The 22639-nt window shown below is 41.2% G+C and overlaps 1 protein-coding gene across 3 annotated transcripts in view; it reads left to right on the top strand.

Moving 5' to 3' along the window:
• GALC (galactosylceramidase) overlaps nucleotides 1-21116 on the top strand; it is a 39247-nt gene extending 18131 nt beyond the window's left edge. For all 3 annotated transcript variants that reach the window (XM_081140342.1, XM_081140340.1, XM_081140341.1), the window contains exons 9-17: nucleotides 2265-2389; nucleotides 3453-3580; nucleotides 4836-4925; nucleotides 5796-5882; nucleotides 7869-8019; nucleotides 9978-10158; nucleotides 13287-13450; nucleotides 14693-14769; nucleotides 19720-21116. In XM_081140342.1, the coding sequence (XP_080996468.1) occupies nucleotides 2265-2389; nucleotides 3453-3580; nucleotides 4836-4925; nucleotides 5796-5882; nucleotides 7869-8019; nucleotides 9978-10158; nucleotides 13287-13450; nucleotides 14693-14769; nucleotides 19720-19866 (1150 nt within the window). In that variant the 3' untranslated portion in view covers nucleotides 19867-21116. The remainder of the gene's footprint in view (nucleotides 1-2264; nucleotides 2390-3452; nucleotides 3581-4835; nucleotides 4926-5795; nucleotides 5883-7868; nucleotides 8020-9977; nucleotides 10159-13286; nucleotides 13451-14692; nucleotides 14770-19719) is intronic.
• Nucleotides 21117-22639: the final 1523 nt, after the last annotated feature.

Below are 22639 nucleotides of genomic sequence, written 5' to 3'. Positions count from 1 at the left end.
GTGGCTCCAAAATTAAGGATATTTTCCTACATGATCACAATATCATTTTGATATATATGAGCATAAGAACATTTAAAAAAGTATTTCTCATGCCCAGTCCATATTCAGATTTTCCTAATTGTCTTCAAAACTGTCATTTATAGCCTTTTTTTTTTTTTTTTAAAAAAAAAAAAGGAGAGCCTGTCAAGCACCATGCGTGGCATTTAGATGTCATGACCCTAAAGTCTCTTTTAATCCGGAACAGTTTCCTTCCTTCCCCATTTCTTACCACAAGACTAGGCAAGTTGTCTTGTGGACCATCCACCTCCCAATCTGCCTGATCCGAGTCACTTAATTTGAGTAACTGGCTGTTTCCAAAACAGAGGTTCCGAAGAGAGAACACAACTCTTTTTTATTTATCAGGGAGGCATTTCTTAAATGCTTTGAGAAGCTTTAATTGTAATTAGATTCAAATTAGCTTTCTAAAAAAACAAACAGAATAAAAGCCAGCCAATACGTGCTTTTATGATGCTAATGTGAGCCAGCACGTTGTTCTGACAGCCGCCTTTGTTCTTTTTCTTCTCTTTTTGAAAGAAAAGATGCTTCTCTTGGAGATGTTTGTTCTAATGACTTAATTGGGTATTAGGAGTCAAGGATGCTCATGGCAGAGAATTAGTAACTGCACATAAACACCAAGTAGGAAACAACATCACTCATATTTTTACCATCCAGAGGTAACTCTTCTTAAAAAATGTGGCATATGTCTTTCCATTTACATTATATCTGTAAAATTTTAATACAGAATTGAGACTATACTGTATAATGTTCAGGAAATAAGCTGCTTTTCACTTAACAAGGCCTTAGGAACTTTTCCTCCTATTTAAGTATACTTTGACTTCCTCGTTTTTAAGGTTTATGTATGTTCTTTTACATAAAGCAGAACTTCCCACCCTCACCTTGTCTCAGGAAGCACCTGAGACACTTGGTTATGTCGATTCCTTGGCAGCTGCCAGGCCTGCTGAACCCCCATCTCCAGGGAAGGCTCCTGGGACTCTGGTGGTCTGGTCAGTGCCCCAGGTGGTTCTGATGCCACACAGCTTTGGGAAACACTGATGCAGAAAATATACTATACACACTGAACTGATCAGTCCTGTACAGATATCTCTATAGACACCTGTGATTATTTCCTCGGGGTGTATTCTTGGAAATGGAGTCAATGTCTGGGTCAGAGGCATATAGGTTTTCAAGGCATTTGTGTATGTTACAAAGTGCTCTCCAGGTGGTTTAATTCATATTTCTAGCACTAGCTGGAGAAGACACCATGCATTTTGTAATCCACGGGTAAATCATGAGAGCTCTTAACATTCTCACTGGCAGTAAGGATTTTTGAAAATTGGGACTATTGTTTGTACTTTGGCAGAATTAGACAGAATTAGAAGACTGACTTTCTAAGAACGTCAGTCTATCATTTTATTATGGGTTTTGTTTTTGTTTTTAGCTGCGAGGAACCCAGCAGTACTAGGATCCAGAGCTTCCCTTTTGCCCTTGGATTTTCCTGAGAACCACAGAGTCGTAATCTTAGGGGTCAGCACCCTCTGTGGACATCTGAGAGAATGGACCAAAAATGCAGACCAGCAGGCTGCCCCCGTTAGTACTTGTAGATGAAGCAGAATCGTAGCAGTGCAACAGCCCAGGCCCGTTCTGTCCACTTCACACACGGAATTCTCACACTGGCCTCGGGCCAGGTGCACTTCTTAGCCCCATTTTGCAGACAAGGAACTGAGGTCAGAGAGGGTCAGTGGTGGAACCATGACTTGCACCCAGGCAGTCAGACTGTCAAAGTTCTCAGTTTTAAAACGTTGCAGTTGCTCAGAGTCAAGTTCATAAAATTACATCATGAAGCTGGGGCATTAGGAAGGCTGACTATCGTGGACATGGATAAAGCAGGTATCGATAAAGCCTCTATTTCTGGCACTGGTGGGTCACGATCCAAGTTCTGGTTACATATGGCTCAGCAAAAATTGTGCACCTTATATTCATTTGAATTTTTTATTATGCAACTCACCATTCACAATATTTAGATGCATCCAACACTGGATTTTTCAAAATGTGGATGAACTTTATTTAGTCAACTTACATTTTCTTGTTTTGAGTGGTCATTTTTCCATTATTTACATATATTTATGTAAATTATGTGTAGGTCTTTTTACTCTGTAGGCTTCTAGACATTTACATTTTTATCACAAGCTGTTTTGGTATTTCTCTTTTTCAAACAAATCTTTCAGAACAATCGCTTGGAATGTGGTGGCCAGTTACTATGAACAGCTGCCGTATGGGCGGAGTGGACTGATGACTGCCCAGGAGCCATGGAGTGGGCACTATGTGGTAGAATCTCCTATCTGGGTAACAGGTGTGGTTCCCATACCATCTCTCACTCCCCAAATTCCTTTCTAAGGCCAAAGCAGAAAATACTTAGAGGGGATTGTCAGGGTGGGTGGAAATTTCCCCCTAATTCTCTTGGTTCTTTTGGCTGCCTAATAATTAAATAGACTCAAGACGGATTATCAGGAGGAAAGAAAACCAAATTCAAGTTTGTACATGTGGAGGTCTCAGAGATATGGGACCTAAGACGTCATCAGAGCAGGCTGTTGATAAACCTTTAGACAAGAAACAATAAATTTGTGAGGAACTGACAAGACAATAAAATAGGCTTGGGCACTATTTAGTGAAGAAAGGAGCAGTTTGTATCCACAGCTTACTTTGCTCTGAGTTTCCTGTCTCTGGCCAGCAGGCTGTCTCCCTGCCTCCTGGTGCAGGGAGGGAGGGTACCTTTCACCTGGGAGATTTATTTCCTGCTTTCCGGGGCATAGAGAGTCAGAGGTCCTTTTTGTACTGCTGGTTCTCGAGTAACTTTAATTAAAAGTAATCGTTATGTCCTAGTTGGTTAACTCCTTAAATGTTGAAATTGGGTTTTTTGGATGTGGGGTTGGCATGTAGAGTATTGCTCAGTACATTTTCAGGGCCAGCATTGGAGGTGCCCAATAAATATATATTGTGGAAATAAACTTATTTGAAACCATAAAGCTTAGTTTTTGACATGTATTATTGACTTTTTAAACCTTATTTTTGTAGTTGTATTAGGATGGGTTAAATAGAGATGAATCAGGTTTGGGAGGGAATAACTTTATCTTACTCTTGGAAAAAGACAATTATTATTCTTGACCTGACAGAATGGGGTTCATTTATTTTTACTAGTGATTTTAAGAATCTTCCCACAGTTATACCGTTTAACTGGATTAATTATTCCAAAGTTGGAACATGGGGTTGGCAAGTATTTTCTTCCAAAACACAAAATAGCTTGTTAGAGTTAATCAGACTCAAGTCAGTATACAGATTTTTTTATTTTTTATTTTAGAAGAAACCCTGTCGTTACCATTTTTATCTTAGTTGGGTCGTTCTCTGCTTTTCTGTAGCTCATACTACTCAGTTTACCCGGCCAGGTTGGTACTACCTGAAGACAGTTGGCCATTTAGAGAAAGGAGGAAGCTACGTAGCTCTGACTGATGGCTTAGGTAACCTCACCATCATCATTGAAACTATGGTAATTCTTTGTTGTTGTTTTGTGGGGCAGGGGGTGGTGGTGGGGGGTGATTAACTCACTTTGTTTTTTTAAACCAGTTTTTGAAGATTATACATATAATGAGCAGTACATAGGGGAGGAAGAAACTTTTTCCTATACCCTTTTAGGTTCAGGAGCTGGGGCTTCACAAATTAAGCTGACAAAAGACAATAGCCTGAGAAAGGAAAACGGAATTTATTAATGCACGTACGTGTGGGAGAGACTCTGTGGTGAATAACTTAAAGGGGTGGTTAGAATTTGGATTTATACCTAGCTTAATAAGTAATGGGGGAGGGAGAAAGGGAACATTTGGGGAAATAAATGACTTTAGGGAAAGATACAGACAATGGCTTCATGAGACACACAGACATATCTGCAGTGCAATAAGGACTCTCTGTCTTACCCAGAGGGGGATGCAGACAGTGGCATCTCAGGCACTGAGGCGGGCTAGGGGAGAGGGGTGAAGGGTTTCCCACTGTGAGGGGCTTTCCTCACCTCTGTGTGGCTGCTCAGTCAGGGGGCAGACAGTCTCTGATCCTGTGCCAGGCAGCTTCCTACCTATACTTTGTTCAGAAAAGGTACAAACAGCTCAGGCACCCACGTGTTACCCCTGAAACCCCCTCAGAGAACAAGGCAGCCAGAGGAGTGACATGCAGCCCTCTCTGTGCATGGGCTTGACTCCTGCTCTGCTGTTTATACTATAGAGCAACAGGATTGGCAAGAAGGAGCTGGAAGGGCAATGCTACTTGATGGCAAACATGGTAGTCTGCAGGGGACAAGGCTACAGTGTCCATCTAAGGTGCTTCAGGTTGATCAGGACACTCGGTAAAATCCTAATGGGGTCGAGCCCATTTGGCTCTTATTTGAAGGTTATATTTAGATGTGATACCTTTTCAGTAAAAACATTCCAAGCATTTGCTTTTTTGATATATTTTACTTGGAAAATAGTTACAACATAAAAACTAATGTGCGTGCTGTCAAAGGACTGGAATTGAGCTATGAATTCAAAGTTTGATTCAGTCAAAATGCCAGTGAACTTTACTTTGACTAGTTATATGCACTGGACATTCAGTAAAGGTCATATTAAAAAAAAGTCTTTAAAAATTTAAAATAAACTCATAGCTGTCTCCTAATGTGTACAATTTCTCTTAATCTTGGGGCATTAAATGTTTAATTTTTTTCCTAAGATGGCTTGTATATCATTCGGATAATTTATGTGATTTTTTTTTCTCCTCAGAGCCATAAACATTCTAAGTGTATTCGGCCGTTGCTTCCTTATTTCAACGTGTCACACCAAGTTGCTACCTTTGTCCTTGAAGGTTCTTTTGTAAGTAAATGTGTGGGACTTTTATTTTGGTTTTGATTTTGATTTTGAGAATTTATATATTTTATCACAGGCTAGCAGTTCTCAAGCGAATTCGTATATTACAGTCATTAGAGCCCTAAAGAAAATATTTTTATAAAAACTTCACTGGTTGCCACCCGTGTTCTTGTGGGTGAGAAAAATCATTATAAAATAAGGTGGGTTTTTTGTTCTTTACAATAAAGTTTACTAAAAGTTAAACAAAAAGAAAGAGTTTGCATGTGAATGGATAAAATGCCCTGGTGTCTTCTATCTGTTGACTGGTTTCAGTGAAACACTGATAGGAGCCACCAGGAGGTAAAACTCTGGCTTTGAATGACACTTAACAAAAGTGAGTTGCAGGAAAGTCGTTCTTACTAGTAGAAGCATAAGTCTAGGGAAGCTTCAGGCATTGCTCTTTACAGAACTCTGTACAAAAAAACCAAGAACAAAACACATCAGACTCTAGCAATTTCTACCTATTGCTAGATTTGAATACAGAAAATGCTGGGAATGCCCTTTCTGACTACTAATCTCATAAGAATAGTTTTTTAATACCAGAACATTCTTAAAAACTTTTCCACATAAGTATAATAATGAATATATTTGAATCCAAGGCCCTAACATAGTTAAACATTTGCAAAAACAATCTGTAGATTTGTAGGAAATAAAATATTTGCTTGAATAATGCCTTTCTACTTTCAAAATGTTACTGTTTAAAATTTGAGGCGGGCCTTTTGGTGGAGCAAGAGTGCGCGTGGGCACTGGCTCGTTCTTGCTGGCGCTGATTTTGGAAATCCTCAACAGGGTATGATGCACCACTCAGCTGTGCTTTTCTGTGTGTTTTCTCCTCAGAGTGAAATAACAGAGCTCCAGGTGTGGCACACCAAGCTTGGCACATCATCGGACAAATTTCTCTTTAGACAACTGGATTCTCTATGGGTAGTTTTAAAATAAATCCCTATACGTATTTTGAGCATTTCAACAGTAAAAGGGAACAGAAATTGGATTAATGAATTAAGAATTTTTAATTTTATCACTGATGTTATGGCTGAAGCATAATAGGTATTTGGTTTGTCTTGGGGAATGGTGCCACCGTCACTTGGCTGCTCGAGTCAGAAATCTGAGTCTCATTTGAAATTGTCTTTCCTGCTCATGCTTCCTGTGCCACCTGTGATCAAGAAGAGCCGAGTCTATCATCCACACCTTTCTCGTACCCAGTCCTCATTCCCCGTGCCTGCTGCTCCATCTCTTTCAGTTCCTCAGTCTCTCTCTCCCCTACGTAAACCACCTCCAGTTTCTCCAGCCACCAATCTGACTCTCTCCAGGCCCCATCACACTGCATTTACAGTGATATGTCTAAAACGCAGATCTGATTTTTTAAATCTCTCGCTCAGAGTGCCTCAGTTAATTTTCCTACAAGTTTATGTCCCTTTGTGCAGCCCGTGGCCCTTGATGCCCCACAAGAGCAAAAAGACTGCTTTCTTTTCTCGACACATGTCCTGTGAAACTGGCCCCACAGTGTAAACTTTGTGCATTTTTCAGAGCATGGTCTGCCAGTTTAATTCCTTTTGTGACTTTGCACATGCTTTTTATTCCTTCTAGAATGCCTCCCACATGTCTTGTTGTCCTTCAAGACTCAGCTCAAGGTCACTTCTTCAGGGGCTTTCCCACCAGCCTTAGCTCATTGCCCCCTAGGACATGTGCTTGTCAGTTAAACACTTTCCCCGTGTACTGGATCCCTTGAGGATGGGGCCCTGCCTTATTTAGCTTTTTATCCCAGGTGCCTACCATAGTGCTGAGTACATGGTGATTTCTCAGGAAACATTTCAGAGAATGGGTTGGACTAAGCAAGCACACTAATTGACACGAATCTGCTCCTTTTTCTGCCAATTAGTCATACCCTGTGAACCCACTAGTCATTCTCAATGGTAGAACATTCATTAATATTAATAACGGGGAAAAAGAACAGTCTGTATTTTTTGTGCATTGAATTGCTAGAAATTGCATAATAAAATTGATTTTCCCCATAGGAAAAATAATACCATTTAGGGTTATTTCCAAGCCAGAATATGGTGTTAGATATTTCATAGATCTGACCAACAATTTATTTTTAAAGCAAAGATAGAATACAAACCCCTTTAATCCAAAGTAGAAAGAAAGCTGGTTAAGTTTCATAAAATAGGCATAGATCGAATGCCTGCATTCATTACGCACCGGACTCCAGTGTCTTCTGAGGTCTTCGTTTAGTACAGAACAGGTATGACAGGAGGTGTTTCTTGTAGGTCCCACACTGGGCTAGGAGCACTTCAGAAATATTCTCTCTCTTAATCCTCACAGCAGCGCTATGAAGCATGTGTATTTTTTCCTCAGTTTGTAGATGAGGAAACTGTGGCTTAAAGAGATTAAGTTGCTAAGATCATAAATGTATTATAAACCTAACTGGCTAATGGGACTATACATTGACCATAGAATGAGCTGGACTTCTTTTTCTTAACAGTAAAAGGTTTTCTGTGACTACTACCTGAGTCAACAGTGAGATTTTATGGATTTTCCTACCTTAGTAAAAAATTAGTAAAGTCCTAAAAAGTGAATCAGCAGGTCTCCTAGTTATGTGTATTGAATATATACACGCGTTAAGGAGCTTATAGTCTAATGGACAAGAATAGACTAGTAGAGGTAGATTTGGGGATCATCTAGTCTCCCTTCCCTCCATGTAGTGAAATTCTTTTAAAAATGCTTTCTATAAAGTATAATCTCATAAAGTCTTCAAAATAACTTAAACAATTTCCTGAGGGCCTTTACAAGTGGTTAGGAAGTTCTAACAGAAATGAGTTTGGCTTATCTAAGCTTATTTTTAACAAAGCTGTTTTGCCCTAATGAGACGAGCCAGAGCCCCTGGCCTCGACCATGGCGTTTCCCTTTCAGCTCCCCGAAAGCAGCGGCAGCTTCGCTGTGGAGCTGCAGGAGGATGAGCTGTTCACCATCACCACCCTCACCACCGGCCGCAAAGGCAGCTACCCGCCGTCCCCCAAGTCCCAGCCCTTCCCAGCCGTCTATACGGATGACTTCGATGTCGGTAAGCGGCCTTCACTGCCGCCCCACTTGGTTTCTATTTTTGGCAGCCGCGGAGAGAGTCCACCTGTGAAACCAGTGCCTGGCGGAGCGGCTGTGGAAAGTACATTCATTTAGCTGTAAAGCTCTACCTGGTAAACGAGACCTAATTTTTATGTTACTTCAAGGTGAACCTCAACTTGAGGACCCTGTATTTTTCAGTGCCAGCAAAAACATTGAGGTCATTGGCAGGACGAAGGTTAGAGTTCTCACGGGTTTTGGTGAAATGTAAGATTTATAGCAGTGCTACTGCCCCTTTATCCATATCTCATGAAAGCCGTTGTCCATTTGTGTAGGATTTGTCTTCCCGTAGTGCTAGTGGACTGAGTGCTTATGGGCAGTTGTGCTTTCCTTAGTTAATCCAACTCATTAGCCGCCCTCTTGTGTGCCTGGGAGTTTTATATGTGTGCTCTCCTGGTTTTCTGGGAAGATCTGTCCTAACGCTGTTAGGAAAGCTTTTGATTATGGGTAACCGAGGGAAACCGCAAAGTTAGAAGGCATGGTCATTGTCAGTGTATTCCTAGATCACTCAGTAATCGACAGAACTTGGTCTAGCATTATGCACCTCACAGACAGGTCAGGTGGCTCTGTTCTCTGCTCCTGCAGTCTGTAGCTGTTGGGGAGAAGCAGGAGCGAGACTGGCTGTGGGAGAGAGGCTCGAACCTCCTGTTGCTGTAGGGCTGCTGGTGCCACTGTGGACAGAGACTCCTACCACCCCTGCCAGGGAGTCCCTGCCGCAGGGTCTCAGCCCCTTACCCAGGAAATGACCCCTGGTTGACTGGAATCCAAGGCCCTTTGGACTGTGTACTGAGTCCTCTCAATCATCTGTGTGAAAAACAACAGTGACCCTCCCTGACAGGAGCTTGGTGCTATTTTCTTGCAAGTCTCTGAAATGGCCTCAAGTATCTTAGCAGTCTGTGGCTCATCCCTCTGTTGGCAACAGTAACTCTTCTTGCCTTCAGCCAGGGGGAGTCTGTGTGGGAGACGGGAACCTGTGTTGACCCCACAACTAATTTATTCTGTGACCTGAAGACAAAAGACAATTCTAAAGCTTCAGATCTAAAATGTAACAATAAACCATAAAATAAACTAAAAGCTGAAATTAAAAATGATGGGCCAGCCTTTAGAACTACTTTATAGGGTTCTTAATATCTCAAATGATGTGGAGACTGTGAAAACACTTGGAAAATCATGAAGTGAGAAATTGCTGTAAGATATTATGACTAAAATTGCTTGTCTAGTGCCACTGTAAGACTATAATGTAATCAAACTAGGAAGGGATTGACCTATAATTTAACAAGACTAAGAGGAGACCGATATTAGGGCTCAAAACTGATTTTTGTTCCATTTTAGAAATCGAAGAAAATTTGTAATTTCTAAATTCTGTATTTGGCATAGGGAACCTTTTCTAATGTTCTGTCAGCTGATGACTGTGAGCAGAGACTTAGAACCTTGCCTGACAGGTATTAGAAATAACAAAAGTATCTCTCTCTTGTTGAGCCCTTGCTGGGGCTGGCTTAGGTGCACACTTTATACACAGTCTTCCATTTGTTCTCTTGTCCCCTCCCCACTTGGAAATGAGGACACTTGGGAAACAGGGAAGTTAAGCAACTTGCCCAGGGGGCCAGAACAAGCTAGAATTTGAACCCAGGTCTGCCTTACTCCAGAATTCATGATCTTCCCTCTTAAGCAGTTGCGAGGATTAAATATGTAAAGTGTGTATGTCAAACTGATCATATTGGCATTAAATAATGAAGATGTAAAAATCAGTATCTCTTTATTAACCTAAACCCTAAACTTTGGTTATAAAGTCTCATTTGCTTGTTTGACACTTTTCAACAGTGTTTTAAAATGTGCCGTAAAATCTCAGAAAATCTTCTGTAAGGATTTGATATTAAATAGAATTCATTATATTCTGAACAGACTACCCACTGTTTAGTGAAGCTCCGAATTTTGCTGATCAGACTGGCGTGTTTGAATACTACATGAATACTGAAGACCATGGGGAGCATCGCTTCACGCTACGCCAGGTTCTCAATCAGCGGCCCATTACGTGGGCTGCGGATGCGTCCAACACCATCAGCATTATCGGAGATTACAACTGGTACGTATTTCTTAGTGTGAATCCAACTGAAATAACCTTGTCATGTTGTGGGGTACATTCTGAAACAAAGCCTTTTCTGCAGTCCTCCTTGTGCAAGAACCTAATAGTGCGTGACAGGAGCTGAATGAATATCAGGGCGGCCACTAAGAAGATTGCTTTGCTGCGTCAGCTTCCTTCCCTCAGATTTGCTGTTTAATAGTGATTATTGCAGCAGCCGACGATTTTAACTAAAATTGAGGACTTTCGGACCCAGTAACAATTTAATATTTACAGACTTCCTGATAATTTGAGTGTTGTGTTTTTTTTGGTTTGTTGATCTGGTGTTGCCACCTGCTGGATTTACACTAGAATTACACCATTTTAGCCTTTGCGGAGCATCTGTTTACCAGGTGACAGTAGGTGGCAATGGTAAAGAGCAACATTAGCTTTTAGTTGTATAGTGAATTCAACTCTTTTCTTTAGGCATCTGGTAAAGAGACAAGTTGTACTTACTCTTTACGTAAAATATAACGACCAAACCAAAACTTCCCCTTCCCTCTTTAAGTCAGCTATGGAATTCCAGTGTATTGGCGATTATGCCTGTTGTAGGTGGGGTTTTTCCTTCTGTTTTTTCTTTTAGCTAGTATAATTTCACGGTGAAACATAAACACAAGCCTTCCAGGTTTAGTGATACTAGCTATTAATGCCAAGCCACCAAATAGTCATGACTGTAGTTCAGAATTGGACAGGGCCAGGAATATAATTCTGAAAAGAACCTAAATTGTGTATCTGGAATGCTGCAGAAAGCCTTTACCCCTCTGTATGGCCTCTTTTCTGTTGTAAATCACAATTCTAGACCCAAGCTCCATGTGTCTTGAGAAACTGTTAGCTCTCCAGAGTTTCTGGGACCCTGACAGCAGGGGATATTAAACACTGGTATGAGTTTCCCACACCCACCTTATGGCAGAGGTATCATCCTCCCAGCTTACAGATTGGGAAACTGAGGCTTTGGGGTAAGATTTACCCATGATCCCACACTTGTAAATTCTAGGACCAGGCTGAGAGGCCACATCTCTCTGGTTCTGTAGCCCGTGCTCTTTGGACCACACCTCACAGCCTCGTTTTCATCACTGTTCCTAAGAGTGGGAAAGGGAACATTAGTGAGCTTCCACTGTAGTTCAGTGTTAGCGACTCGGCTCTCAATGTGTGCACAGGGCCCTCGGCTCATAGAACTGTTTGCAGTAGAGCTTCCTCTCTCATGCTTACGCGTAGTGAAGGACCAGCGCAGTCCTGGAGTAGACCACAAAGGTACTTAAGATTTCCCACTTTGTTAGCTTTGGTTGGGATCTGAAGACCGTCACAGTTGCCTTTTGCTGCACACATCCGAACTCTTCATCCCTTTGATTAAATTTGCTTCCTTTGTGGGCTGGTTTCAGTTCTCTCAGCACCACTGAGAGATTGTGGCTATGGAACTAAACCACAGTTATTCTGCTTCGTTCATTATCTGTGAAATTGCCTGGAAGTCCTGGGGCAGGACTCACTTATTGAGGAATGGGATGTAAAAGAAAGGAAAACGTTCGATCTTCTCTCACTCTAACTCTAAACAGAGTGATTTATGGTGCTGACAGTGTCTAGCATTTTCAAACTCTGCTAACCAGGCAAGGGGTGGGGCTGTAGGAACGTGTGGTCCTCAGTGGCTTCGTGCTGGTGATACTCACTGTGGTGGGGGGCATACGAGAGAGACCCAGCCTTCGTTCCTTAGCGTTCGATTTTCCTGAGAGTAGCCCAGCTCTGATTAGATTACCTGTGGGTTTCCCTTACTGTCTATACCTGTTGTAGGTGCTTCATTTTTTAATATTTTCATTTCCATAGTTAAATTCCGCTGTGAAGATTTTACTGATAAGAAGAAACTCTGAGAAATGTAAAAGCCACATAATTCTAGATCCAGTTTTCCCCTATTTCCAGTGTATTTTTGGGCACCCTTAGTTTTTATTCTAGATAAATTGCTCACTTTATGACTTGGCTGTGTCAAGGCTTTCATTCTCATTCGCAGTTAGATTTTGGGTGGCAGGGAGATTGTTTTTAGAGATCCTGTTGTTTTGAGGTGGTCCTCTCACTGCATGGGCATCTAGTAACATTTATAAAAGGCCTGGAGGGGAGCTCGTGTCTGACCCCTGGTGGCTCCTGGTTGGCTGGATCTGTCCCCTCCTGTGATAAACTTCTGTCCATCAGTGATCCCAGGACCAGGGTTTTACTGCCTGTGCGTAAACAGAGGTTGTCAAGCTGGAATTCCCAGGCTAGCAGCCTCAGCATTACCTGGGAATCTGTTAGACAGCAGATTCAAGGGCCTGCCCTTGACCTGCTGGATTGAACAAGCCCTCCAGGTGCTGCTCAAGTTTGAAAATCCCTGCTGTAGAATCATGGAGTTGGCTCTGTCTTTGCAGAGAAATGGTTTTCTTTTAGATTTTTTTCTGGAGTTTTTTAGGTCTTATCAGGGTTTAATGTAAAACTTCACCCTCAAGTCGTTTACGCTTTCCCAGAGACTCCTACCATTGCCCTTGCTGCTTATTTTTGCTGGTGGAAATGTAATTAACCTTTTTTTTGTTCAGAATTGTGTGGAAACTTACCTTTTATGCATTCCTAGAAAAAATGGCTTCTTTTAATATTATATATTCTTAGGATGAGAAGTTGTTTTATTACAGAGAGACAAGAAATATATTCTTAAGAAACTTAGTAACAGTAAGTATTCTTTTCTAGTAACTCATTAAAAGAGGCAATGAAATGACTTATTCATGTAAACTTAAAACCGTCATCAATGAAGACCCTCGAAGCCCATTCCTGCTACAAGCATAGACTTAGCAGATCACACAGTCACCTCAGTTAGGAGTTTGGAAGGATGTGGCTGTGAAAGGACGCCTCATGCTACACAGGGAAGGGCATGATTAAAACCTAACCAGCCGTTTCATTCTGCAGGCCCAATAGGACTATCACGTGTGATGTCTACATGGAGGCCCCTGGGAATGGCATCATTAAAAGTCTAACCAGCCGTTTCATTCTGCAGGGCCAACAGGATTATCACGTGTGATGTCTACATGGAGACCTCTGGGAATGGCATGATTAAAAGTCTAACCAGCCGTTTCATTCTGCAGGACCAACATGACTATCTCGTGTGATGTCTACATGGAGACCCCTGGGAAGGGAGGCGTGTTCATTGCCGGAAGAGTAAATAAAGGTGGCATCTTGATTAGAAGTGCCAGAGGAATTTTCTTCTGGATTTTTGCAAATGGAACCTACAGAGTTACAGGTGATCTAGGTAAGTGATTTACTCTATGGCACACGCGAGAGAGGCAACTCAGTAAAAGAGAACATTGCATGAAGCTTTTTCGGGTATTACAGAGGAGAGCTGGCTGTCAGGGTGGGATTTGCATGGACTGGGGTGAGGGTGGTAGTAGGGAGAGAGTGCTCAGGAGACATTGTAAATAAGAGCAAGACTATAAGACTGTGGCCGCTATGCTCGTGGGAATGCAAGGAGAGGGGTTGCTGTGCTTAAAATGGAGTAATCCTATTTCCTAATTTAGTTAATAACTTGAAAACAGCTTGACTCCCTTCATTTGTCTTAACAGCCCCTGTTTTATGTAGGATAGTGTCTTATCTAGAATGGGTGCTTAGGCTAAGTTCAAGTTGAATTCCATGCAATCCCCTTTGGTTTTTGGACATACACTGCTCTCTTGAAACTAGACCTTATGGTGGTGACTCTTCTTGGTTCTGTCTCCTGACTTTCCTCCTGTGTTAACAAAAATCTTCTCGCCTATAGTCTGCTGCTCTTTGTCTCTTCCTAAGGTGAAAAGGGCTCCATAAGTAAAATAAAAATGAAAGAGGAAGTGGGTAGTAAGGACACTAGAGTAGAAATTGCATAGTCATAAGCATGACTGATCTAGAAGGTACCTCACATTTTCCAATCCAAATCAGAGCCAGATAGGTTAACTGATTCGCCCAAGGTCTCAAAATGAGTTAGTGGCAGAACTGGAACTAAGAATTTAAATCTGCGTCTTCAGGCTGCACTGCTGTATTTTAAATTGCCCCCTTGGCACCTCATCCTGCATGTTTCTCAGGCACTCAAGCATAATACATCCCCAGATGAACTCATTATTTTCTCGCTCTGATTTTCAGTGATTGCTGGTGCCATGTAATCAATTACACCAGCTAGAAATCTTACGGTAGTTTTTTAAATTCCCCTGTTTATCCCCCACATTCAGTCCAGTCAGGTAAAATTACACTCCGGAACTATAGAAGCTAATGCATTATACTGTGGTTGGTTTGTAAGTTCATGTCTCTGATTCTCTTGTGAGCTCACATATAGTGTGTGGTCCAGAGTGGGATCTCAATATGTGCTTGTTGAACGCGTGCATGAATGAAGGATGTTTTGTTTTAAGTCAGTTGTAGATCTGGAAATGTGGATCTTTATTAAGGTCGATTTTACTACATGCAGATGCCACCTGAGAGACCCCAGTGGGGTATGTGATTTTGTGATTCAGATAATCTTTCTCTGTTGCAGCTGGATGGCTCATATATGCTTTAGGACAAATTGAAGTTAAGGCACAAGAATGGTATACACTCACTTTAACTATTAAGGTAAGTATTGCTGATCAGAATGTCTGGAGGTAAGACGTTCTTTCCCTGTCCCTTTTTACCATTTCTCTTAACAGATGGAGGCTGGGGAGTGTGATAAATAATGGAAGTAGGCAGAAAATCTGCCATCATACCAGCAAACCACCACTCCCTAGAATGATAGTGTGTGTCAGGGTCCTCCATTAGCTGTTGACTTTATCAGCCCAATAATTGAACTGCTTTTCCAAGTTTGCTTGAATGAAGATTATAATTGGAGCTTATAGGTGTAAGCAAAGTCACTAAATTTATTTTTGATGGTTGAATATAATTTGGTTTTCGGCTGTAAGCACCCTACTTTAGAGGTCGGTTTCCATGAATGTGTGTGTCAGAGCAGATACCAGGTTAATCATAGTACCACGAGTGTCTAAGAATATTTGTCAGATTCATTGATTGACCATGCGTTGTTGATTGACATGCTCCTAAGGAGACATTCTTCTGGAATTCAGATAACTTTTTGAATTTGTTCTACCCCCTGACTCAACCACCAAAAATGACAGGACTGATTTTTCAGGCAGTATCCGTATGTATTGACCATCATAGCATATTTAACTATACCACACTTGATGGACATAGCTTTGTTCCCAGTTCTTTCCTTTTATGGAAAGGGGATGCCTTTACTGCAGATGAGGGAGAAGATCTTTATGTGCCTCTTGGGTGCACACATTCTATTACTTGTTTAAGTGGATATTGGAAGGAGAATGGCATTTAAAATTTTAACAGATCCTGCCCTATTACTAGCTGAACGACATCAACTTTTGTAGCAGTTATAATAATATTTGATGTTATTGAGTTTTAAAGATTTTTTTCCAAACAGATAGACACGATTTTATATTTCCTTGATATTTAGGGAGGGTGTACATTTTATGTGTATTGGCCGTATGAATTTATTATATATTCTGGGTAGTGCCCCATTGTTTGTTATATGTATTACATATATTTTCTTCTGTTTTCTTATGATTTGTATTTTAGTTTTGCTTATGGTATGTTTCATGACTAGAAATGTAAAATTTTGGTATTGTCAAGTATTTCACTTTTTCTTCATTTGTTCTATGTTTTGCTTAAGGAGGCCTTCCCTTTCTTTGGGTTAGGAACATTTTTTTCCCCCAAACAAAGTTTAGGATGTGTTTTATGTTTAAGTCTTTAACCCACCTGGAATTTATTTGTGAATTGTAAGGTGAAGAGCCCAATATAATTTTTTTAAAAACAAATGGATAGCTATCATCATTTATTACACAGATTGTCCTTTGGCTCATGATTTAAAGGCCACTTTTTTGATGTTATAAATCATCACACATGCATGGGCTTGTTTCTCTGTTCTCTATATCGCTTTGTTTGTCCTTTATCCAGTGTCACACTTTAAATTGTGTTTACTTTCTAAGTCTTTGATCATGTGGTTTACTCTTTTACTGCCATCAGAGCTCCTTCCCAACCACCTTATATAAAATAGCGTTCCCTCTTCCCTTGCTCTGTTTTTCTTCAGAGCTCTTATTACCTCCTGACATCGTGCATATTCTGTTGATAGTTTATGTGTTAGTCCCATTCCCTGCACTGGAACATAGCTCCTGCAAACAGGCCTCTTCCTTCCTGTTTCTGTCACTGCTGGCTCTCAGCACCTAGGAGAGCACCTGGCACACACACTCAGAGAGTGGATGAGTGGACATCCAGTGGGCATGTCCCACGTTCTTTTGCAAGATTATCTTTGCTATTCTAGTATATATACTACTCTATTTGAATTAAAAAAAAAATTTATTGATTTCAGAGAGAGGAATGGGGGGGCAGAGAGAGAGAAAGAAATATCAATGATGAGCGAGTCACTGATCGGCTGCCTCCTGCATGCCCCCTGCTGGGGATGGAGCCGGCAACCTGGGCATGTGCCCTGATCAGGAATCGAACAGAGATCTCCTGGATCATAGGTCGATGCTCAACTGCTGAGTCACACTGGCTGGGCTCTACTTGAATTTTTAAATCATTTTTGCAATACCATGAAGAACACTGCCAGTATTACACTGAATTTAGATATCGATTTGGGCAAAAGTGGCTTTTTTTTTTTTAAATTAAGAATAATGTGTTCCCCTGTTGGGACCGTGGGAACAAGAACATGCTGCGTCTCAGCATTTATTAAGATCTCCCACCCTGTCCGTCAGTTTTATTTTTGTAGCTCTTACACATTTCTTGTTAGGCTTATTTTTCATAATTTTATACATTTTTTGAATTCATGAGGGGCTTTAAAAAATTAATTTCTTTGACCTTTTTTAGGTACTTTGCATCACAGGATTCAAAAATCAGAAGGGCTTCTGAAAACAGCTGCCTCCTGCCTCCCTCCCTTGTTCCTTCCTCCTCACCCCATCTGTGTCCCGTTCCTCTGATGCAGCCACTGTGACGATTGTCATTGTTGCTTCTGGCATCTCTTTAATATGGTGTGATTTATTGCTTTTAGAAATTAGCTCTGGTCTTGCTGCTGGATGGATGGGGATTTTGCTGACTTATCCCCCACCCACCTCCACCAGCCCCATTTTTTTTTGGTTCCATCTGCTCTGGGCATTCTGCTCCTTCCTCGAGTCTCAGCTCTGAAAGTTCTCCTACTCTGCAGACGAGAGGAGTTTCTCTGGCATGCACACCACATCAACCTGTCTCACCTCTGCACCTGCCACTCACGCTTAGCTTGTGTGTGTGTGTGTGTGTGTGTGTGTGTGTGTGTCCTTCCTTGTCTTTCCACCGGAATGTAAGCTCCAGAAGATCAGGGACTGTGTCTTTCTTGTGCATCCAAATTCCAAGTGCATTAAACAGCATTTGGTGCATAGATGTTTGCTGTGTAACAAAATAGAACCACGTCTTCTCTGACGTCTGTTTCCAGATTATGGCCCATATGAGGATTTTCCTCATTTTAATTTGGCCACTTTCGATTTCTTCTCAGCACTGCTGGGTGCTTTACCCTCAGCACTGTGTGTCGTGTTTAGAACAAGGGACTTCGAGGTCTGTTATGTTCATTTGCAAGTACTTTATGTTGCTTGTCTTCTGTCTCCCCATCCATATCGTGAGCGCACCGCCTTCCTATGAAGATGGAGTGGGACGATATACATGAAACCTTGGTGCATTACCTGACATGTGGGAAGCACTGAATGAGCCCAGTTAACATTCTTAGGAGCAGGCGTGTGTGGAACCAGACAGGCCAGCACTCCTATTACCTTGCTGATGCACACCGAGACTTCCAGCAAGCTATCTCGCCTTTCTGAGCTGCTTTTTTAAATCTGTAAAATGGAGATAACTTCTGTAAGGTTGCTTTAGGGTTAAATGTTTTTTATTCTTTCACTTGACACATTTTTACTAAGCATTCACTATATGCACTTTTCTAGGGATACAGCAAGGAACGAGACAGACCAGTTCCTGCTCTCGTAGAGCCTCTATTCTTCTAGGACAGGGGCTGGCGAACTTCTCTGCAAAGGGCCAGATAGCAAATGTTTTCTCCTTTGTGAGCCGTGTGGTCTGCGCTGCAACAGCTCAACTCTGCTTTTGCAGTGAGCCGCACAGTAGGTCAATGAATGGGTGTAGCTGAGCTCTAGTAAAATTTCATTTGTAAAAATAGGTGGCTAGCCTGTGGGCCATAGCTGGCTGACTCCTGTTCTTCAGACAGTGAACTTTTAGATAAATCAATAAATAAAATTATGAAGGAAAAATAGGGATAATGATATAAAGTAGCTCCCTTGCTGAGATTTCCTAGATAGAGAGGCCAGGCAAGACCTTGGAGTGGGTGCTGTTTGAGCGGAGGGTGCCCCGGGACTGGCCTTGTGGAGGAGCAGCCAGGCTGGGTTGGCTAATGCCTGGGGAGTGAGGGGCCGGCGGAGGGGAGGAGATGAGGGACTGCTAGACAGGCGTTGTGCTTAATATTTTTTGTGTATGTGAGTCCCTGGGCTCAGCGTTAATATTCACTGTCCCTAAGTGGCAGAAGATGTTCATTGGGCACTTTTGGAGCTGAGGTAGCTGTGCGTGTGCAGTAGTAATAGGGGTGGATGCTGACAGCTAGGATTCAATTCCTAGCTCTGCTGGTAAATCTTGACTTTGATTTTTAATCTCAAGTCTGAGTATCTCCATATGTAAAATGAAAGAACTAAATTGAAGTCCATTGCATTATACAACTTAAAAACAGATTTAATTTTAGTTCTTGCCTCATGCTTGGGATCTTCAAGTTCTTTGAAATGAGCTCATTAGAAATGTTTAGCTGTAATTGCATGCTGTGAATGTATGCTCATGAATGTGCTATGATAGTGATAATAAGAGCAAGCTAGTGTCTCCTCACTGTGTGCCAGGTGCTTAGCTAAGGAGGAATGGCAGCCATATGGAGAGGACATTGCTTTGTCTTTCTCTGTCAGTGACCACTAAGTCATTTCTATGGACACGTCCCTCCTTACCCCCCCCCCCCCATCATCGCCTGTGGTTACTATTTTTCTGACGTAAGGCTGGGATCTTTATATGGCTTCAAAGTGATATTCTGTACATGGGGCAGAAAGGGCTGAAATACGTGGACATTCTGGCTCCAGCAGCCACGTCTGAAGAACTGGTGGTTGTGAGCCCCGGCCTGTGCACGTGAGCCACTTGTAAATAAGCATTTTTTATTTTAGTGGGCTCTTGTCTAAAATGCTATAGTAATGTTTTGAAAAGTTTCACATTTCTGTTGGTTTTACAACACTTTAGTGAAGTCCAAGGAGATACTGAGATATTCCTTGTGCCTCAGAAACTGGGGACATTGTTCCTGTATTTCAAACTTTTGTTCTAACCTGTGGAATTGCTTTCCTGAGTAAGTCTTAGGTGAGGAGGCTATTTGCTCCACTAAGCAGATATTTGGGCCGCATGTTATTAAGAAACAGACTCCAGAGAGTTGTTTCCATGTGTCTCCAAGGGATGCCTTTCTCTCCCCAGGGTCAGCTCTCCTTTGGCTTGTTGAATGGCAAGCCTGTCTGGTCAGAGATCCCGGTCAACTTCCCCAAGAATGGCTGGGCTGCCATTGGAACTTACTCCTTTGATTTTGCGCAGTTTGACAACTTTTACGTCAATTCTACACCCTAAAATTCACAGAGCACCGCACAACACTCTTTGGATTCTTTATTTCTTTCTTTTTGGTTTTGGTTCAGAGCCAGTTCTTGTTTCGATGGATTGGTATATGAGCCTTTGGAGGCTGAAAATAAGAGTAAATGAAGAGGAAAGATATTTTTTACTTGATCATGTGGAAGATTTTTTTTAGAACTAATTCCAAGGGGAGAAACAGATGACTCTTTCGCATCACCTGGTGTGTACCCTACACTTGAAACAGTACCTTGGTCCCACCCTTAGGAGTGCTTTGGGTGGTCCAGACCTAGAGGCCTTGGTGTAGATGCTGAGGTCACTCCTGTCTTCTTATTTGCAAGTGATCATGCAGGTGGCAGTAACTTGATTGCCACAGAGATGTATTTATTGACGCTCATGTGTGTCTAAGTGAGCTGATGCCCTTGTCTCAAGATAAAGCTGTCGCACTGGGAAGCTGAAGAACACTGGAGAGGCTGCTCTGTGAAGACCACTTCAACGTGTTACTCTAAAACAGTATTTTTTCTTTCCTGTTTTATGATGATGCTTTTGAATTATAGATGTGATGAGTGGGATGATTTGAAAAATGTATCATTAACAAACTACCTCTAAAGCTATTTCTGCAATAATAAATAATAGATTAATTGGGTTATCTGTGTTTTTTATTCTTTCGGATCCAACTTTTAGTCGTATAACCCTTATAACTCTGTTTACAAGTTTTCCCAGGTGGTTGGAAGGAGGGAGAAAACACCCTATAGCCAATGCTGTAAGTGGGTCTAAGATGAAACTGAAGGAGATTTTCTTGTCTCCTTTCATTGTGCTTTTCCTGGTTTGTCTTCTCATGTGTCACTGGTAACAGACTAAAGGAGCTAATGAATTCTTTTACCTGCTTGCATGCAGAAGAAGGGGAACACTTAGCTGTTTGCTAGTTCATAGCATTGGATCATCCTCTAATATTTTGTGTGGTTGGATGCATTTATTTCATTAAACTACCAATGCACTATGTTTAAGTATGGGGTGAGCATATTTGCCATGCAGTATGATTTATATTTAAGAATTAGTGTACCTCCTAGAAACAACTCAGTTATTCATGTGGGTAAAGTAAATTCTGGAATTCTTTATAATGAAAGTGTAAAGCTTCAATGAACTGATTTTTCAATTTTGGAATTTGTAATGGTGTCATATAGGCTAAACTGACATGAAATTTTGTATTAACTGTAAAACACAAGAAACAATATTAGAATAAATCACATTACAGAGAAAAAGTTATATATAAATTTTAAATTAAAACCAAGTCTAAGTGATTTCCATTTCGGTCCCCACATATTTTTTAAAAATTAACTTTACCCGAGGTATAATTTACATATAATAAACTGTTCTCATTGTAAGTATACCGTTCAGTGGGTCTTGATAAAAGGACGCATCCATGTAACCAGCACCCTAAACAAAATTCCAGACATTTCCCTCACTCCGGGAGGCTCTCCTGCGCCTGTGCAGCTCTTCCCTCTCCTCCCCACCTCGGGCAGCGTCCATCTGATTTCCGTCACCCCTGATGCGCTTGCTTTGTTCCCAGACACTGTAAAGCGGCACCATGCGCTGTGCACTCCCTTGTGAATGGCTTATCTCATTCAGCGTAATGCTCTTGAGATTTGATGACGTTGCTGTGTGTCTCAGTGGTTTGCCCCTTATTTCAGAGAGCGTTCCCTTGTCTGGCTAGACCACAGGCAGTGCTCCCAGTTTTTGGTTTTACTAATGATCTTCTGTGAACATTCGTGGACAAGTCTCCGTATGGACTGAGTTTTCATTTCTTAATTGCTGAGTCTTATGGGAAGTGTAGGTTTAACTTTATGAGAAGTTGGCCATCTGTCTTCCGAAATGATTGCAGGGTTTTACACTCCCATCGGCAATGTGTGAGAGTGTCAGTTGCTCCACATTTTTGTCAGTGCTTCATATTGTTGGTGTTTATAATTTTAACCCTCTCTTGTGGGTGTGTGGTAGGTGCATTAGATGTTGAGCATCTTTTCATGGGCTTAATTGTCATTCATATATTTTCTTTTGTGAAATCTCTGTTCAAGTCTTTTTCTCATTTTAAAAATTGGGTTGTCTATCTTATTGAGTTGTAAGAGCTGTTTATATATTCCAGATGCAAGTTTCTTTTCTTTTAAAAAAAAATATATCAGGTGTATATTTTATGAATTGTTCTAAGTCCATATCTTTTGAAGTCACGATTTTAATTTGGGAGTCTAATTTAGGACTTTTTTCTTTTATGGTAGGTGTCTTTTTTGTGTCCTAAGAAGCTTTTGTCTATCCCACGTTTACAAGGGTTTTTTTCCTTTTAGTTCTTCTAGAAGTGTTATGTTCCTTAGCTTTTACATCCATGTCTGTGATCCATTGTGCATTATTTTTTTGTATATAATGAGAGGGCTGAGGTTCATTTTTTTCCCTTTTTGGATATTCAGATTTTCTAGCATTGTTTATTGAAAAGACCATCCTTTGTCAAAAGTCAATTGACTATAAATGTGTATGTCCAGAAATAAACTCTATATTTTGTTCTATTGATCTATAGATCTGTAGACAAACACCACCCTGCCTTCATTACTGTAGCTCTGTAGTAAATTTTGAACTCCATTTAAATCCTCCAACTCTGTTCTTCAAAACTGTTTTGGCTAACCTAGGTCTTTTCACATTTTTCATATAAATTTTAGACTCACCTTATATATTTCTGCAAAGGGCTTTCTGGAATTTTGATTGGATTATAATGAAATCACAGATCATTTTA

The sequence above is a fragment of the Miniopterus schreibersii genome (genome assembly GCF_964146895.1).
Source record: "Miniopterus schreibersii genome assembly, chromosome: 1".
NCBI classification, from domain to species: domain Eukaryota; kingdom Metazoa; phylum Chordata; class Mammalia; order Chiroptera; family Miniopteridae; genus Miniopterus; species Miniopterus schreibersii.
This window is presented reverse-complemented; position numbering and strand designations above follow the sequence as displayed.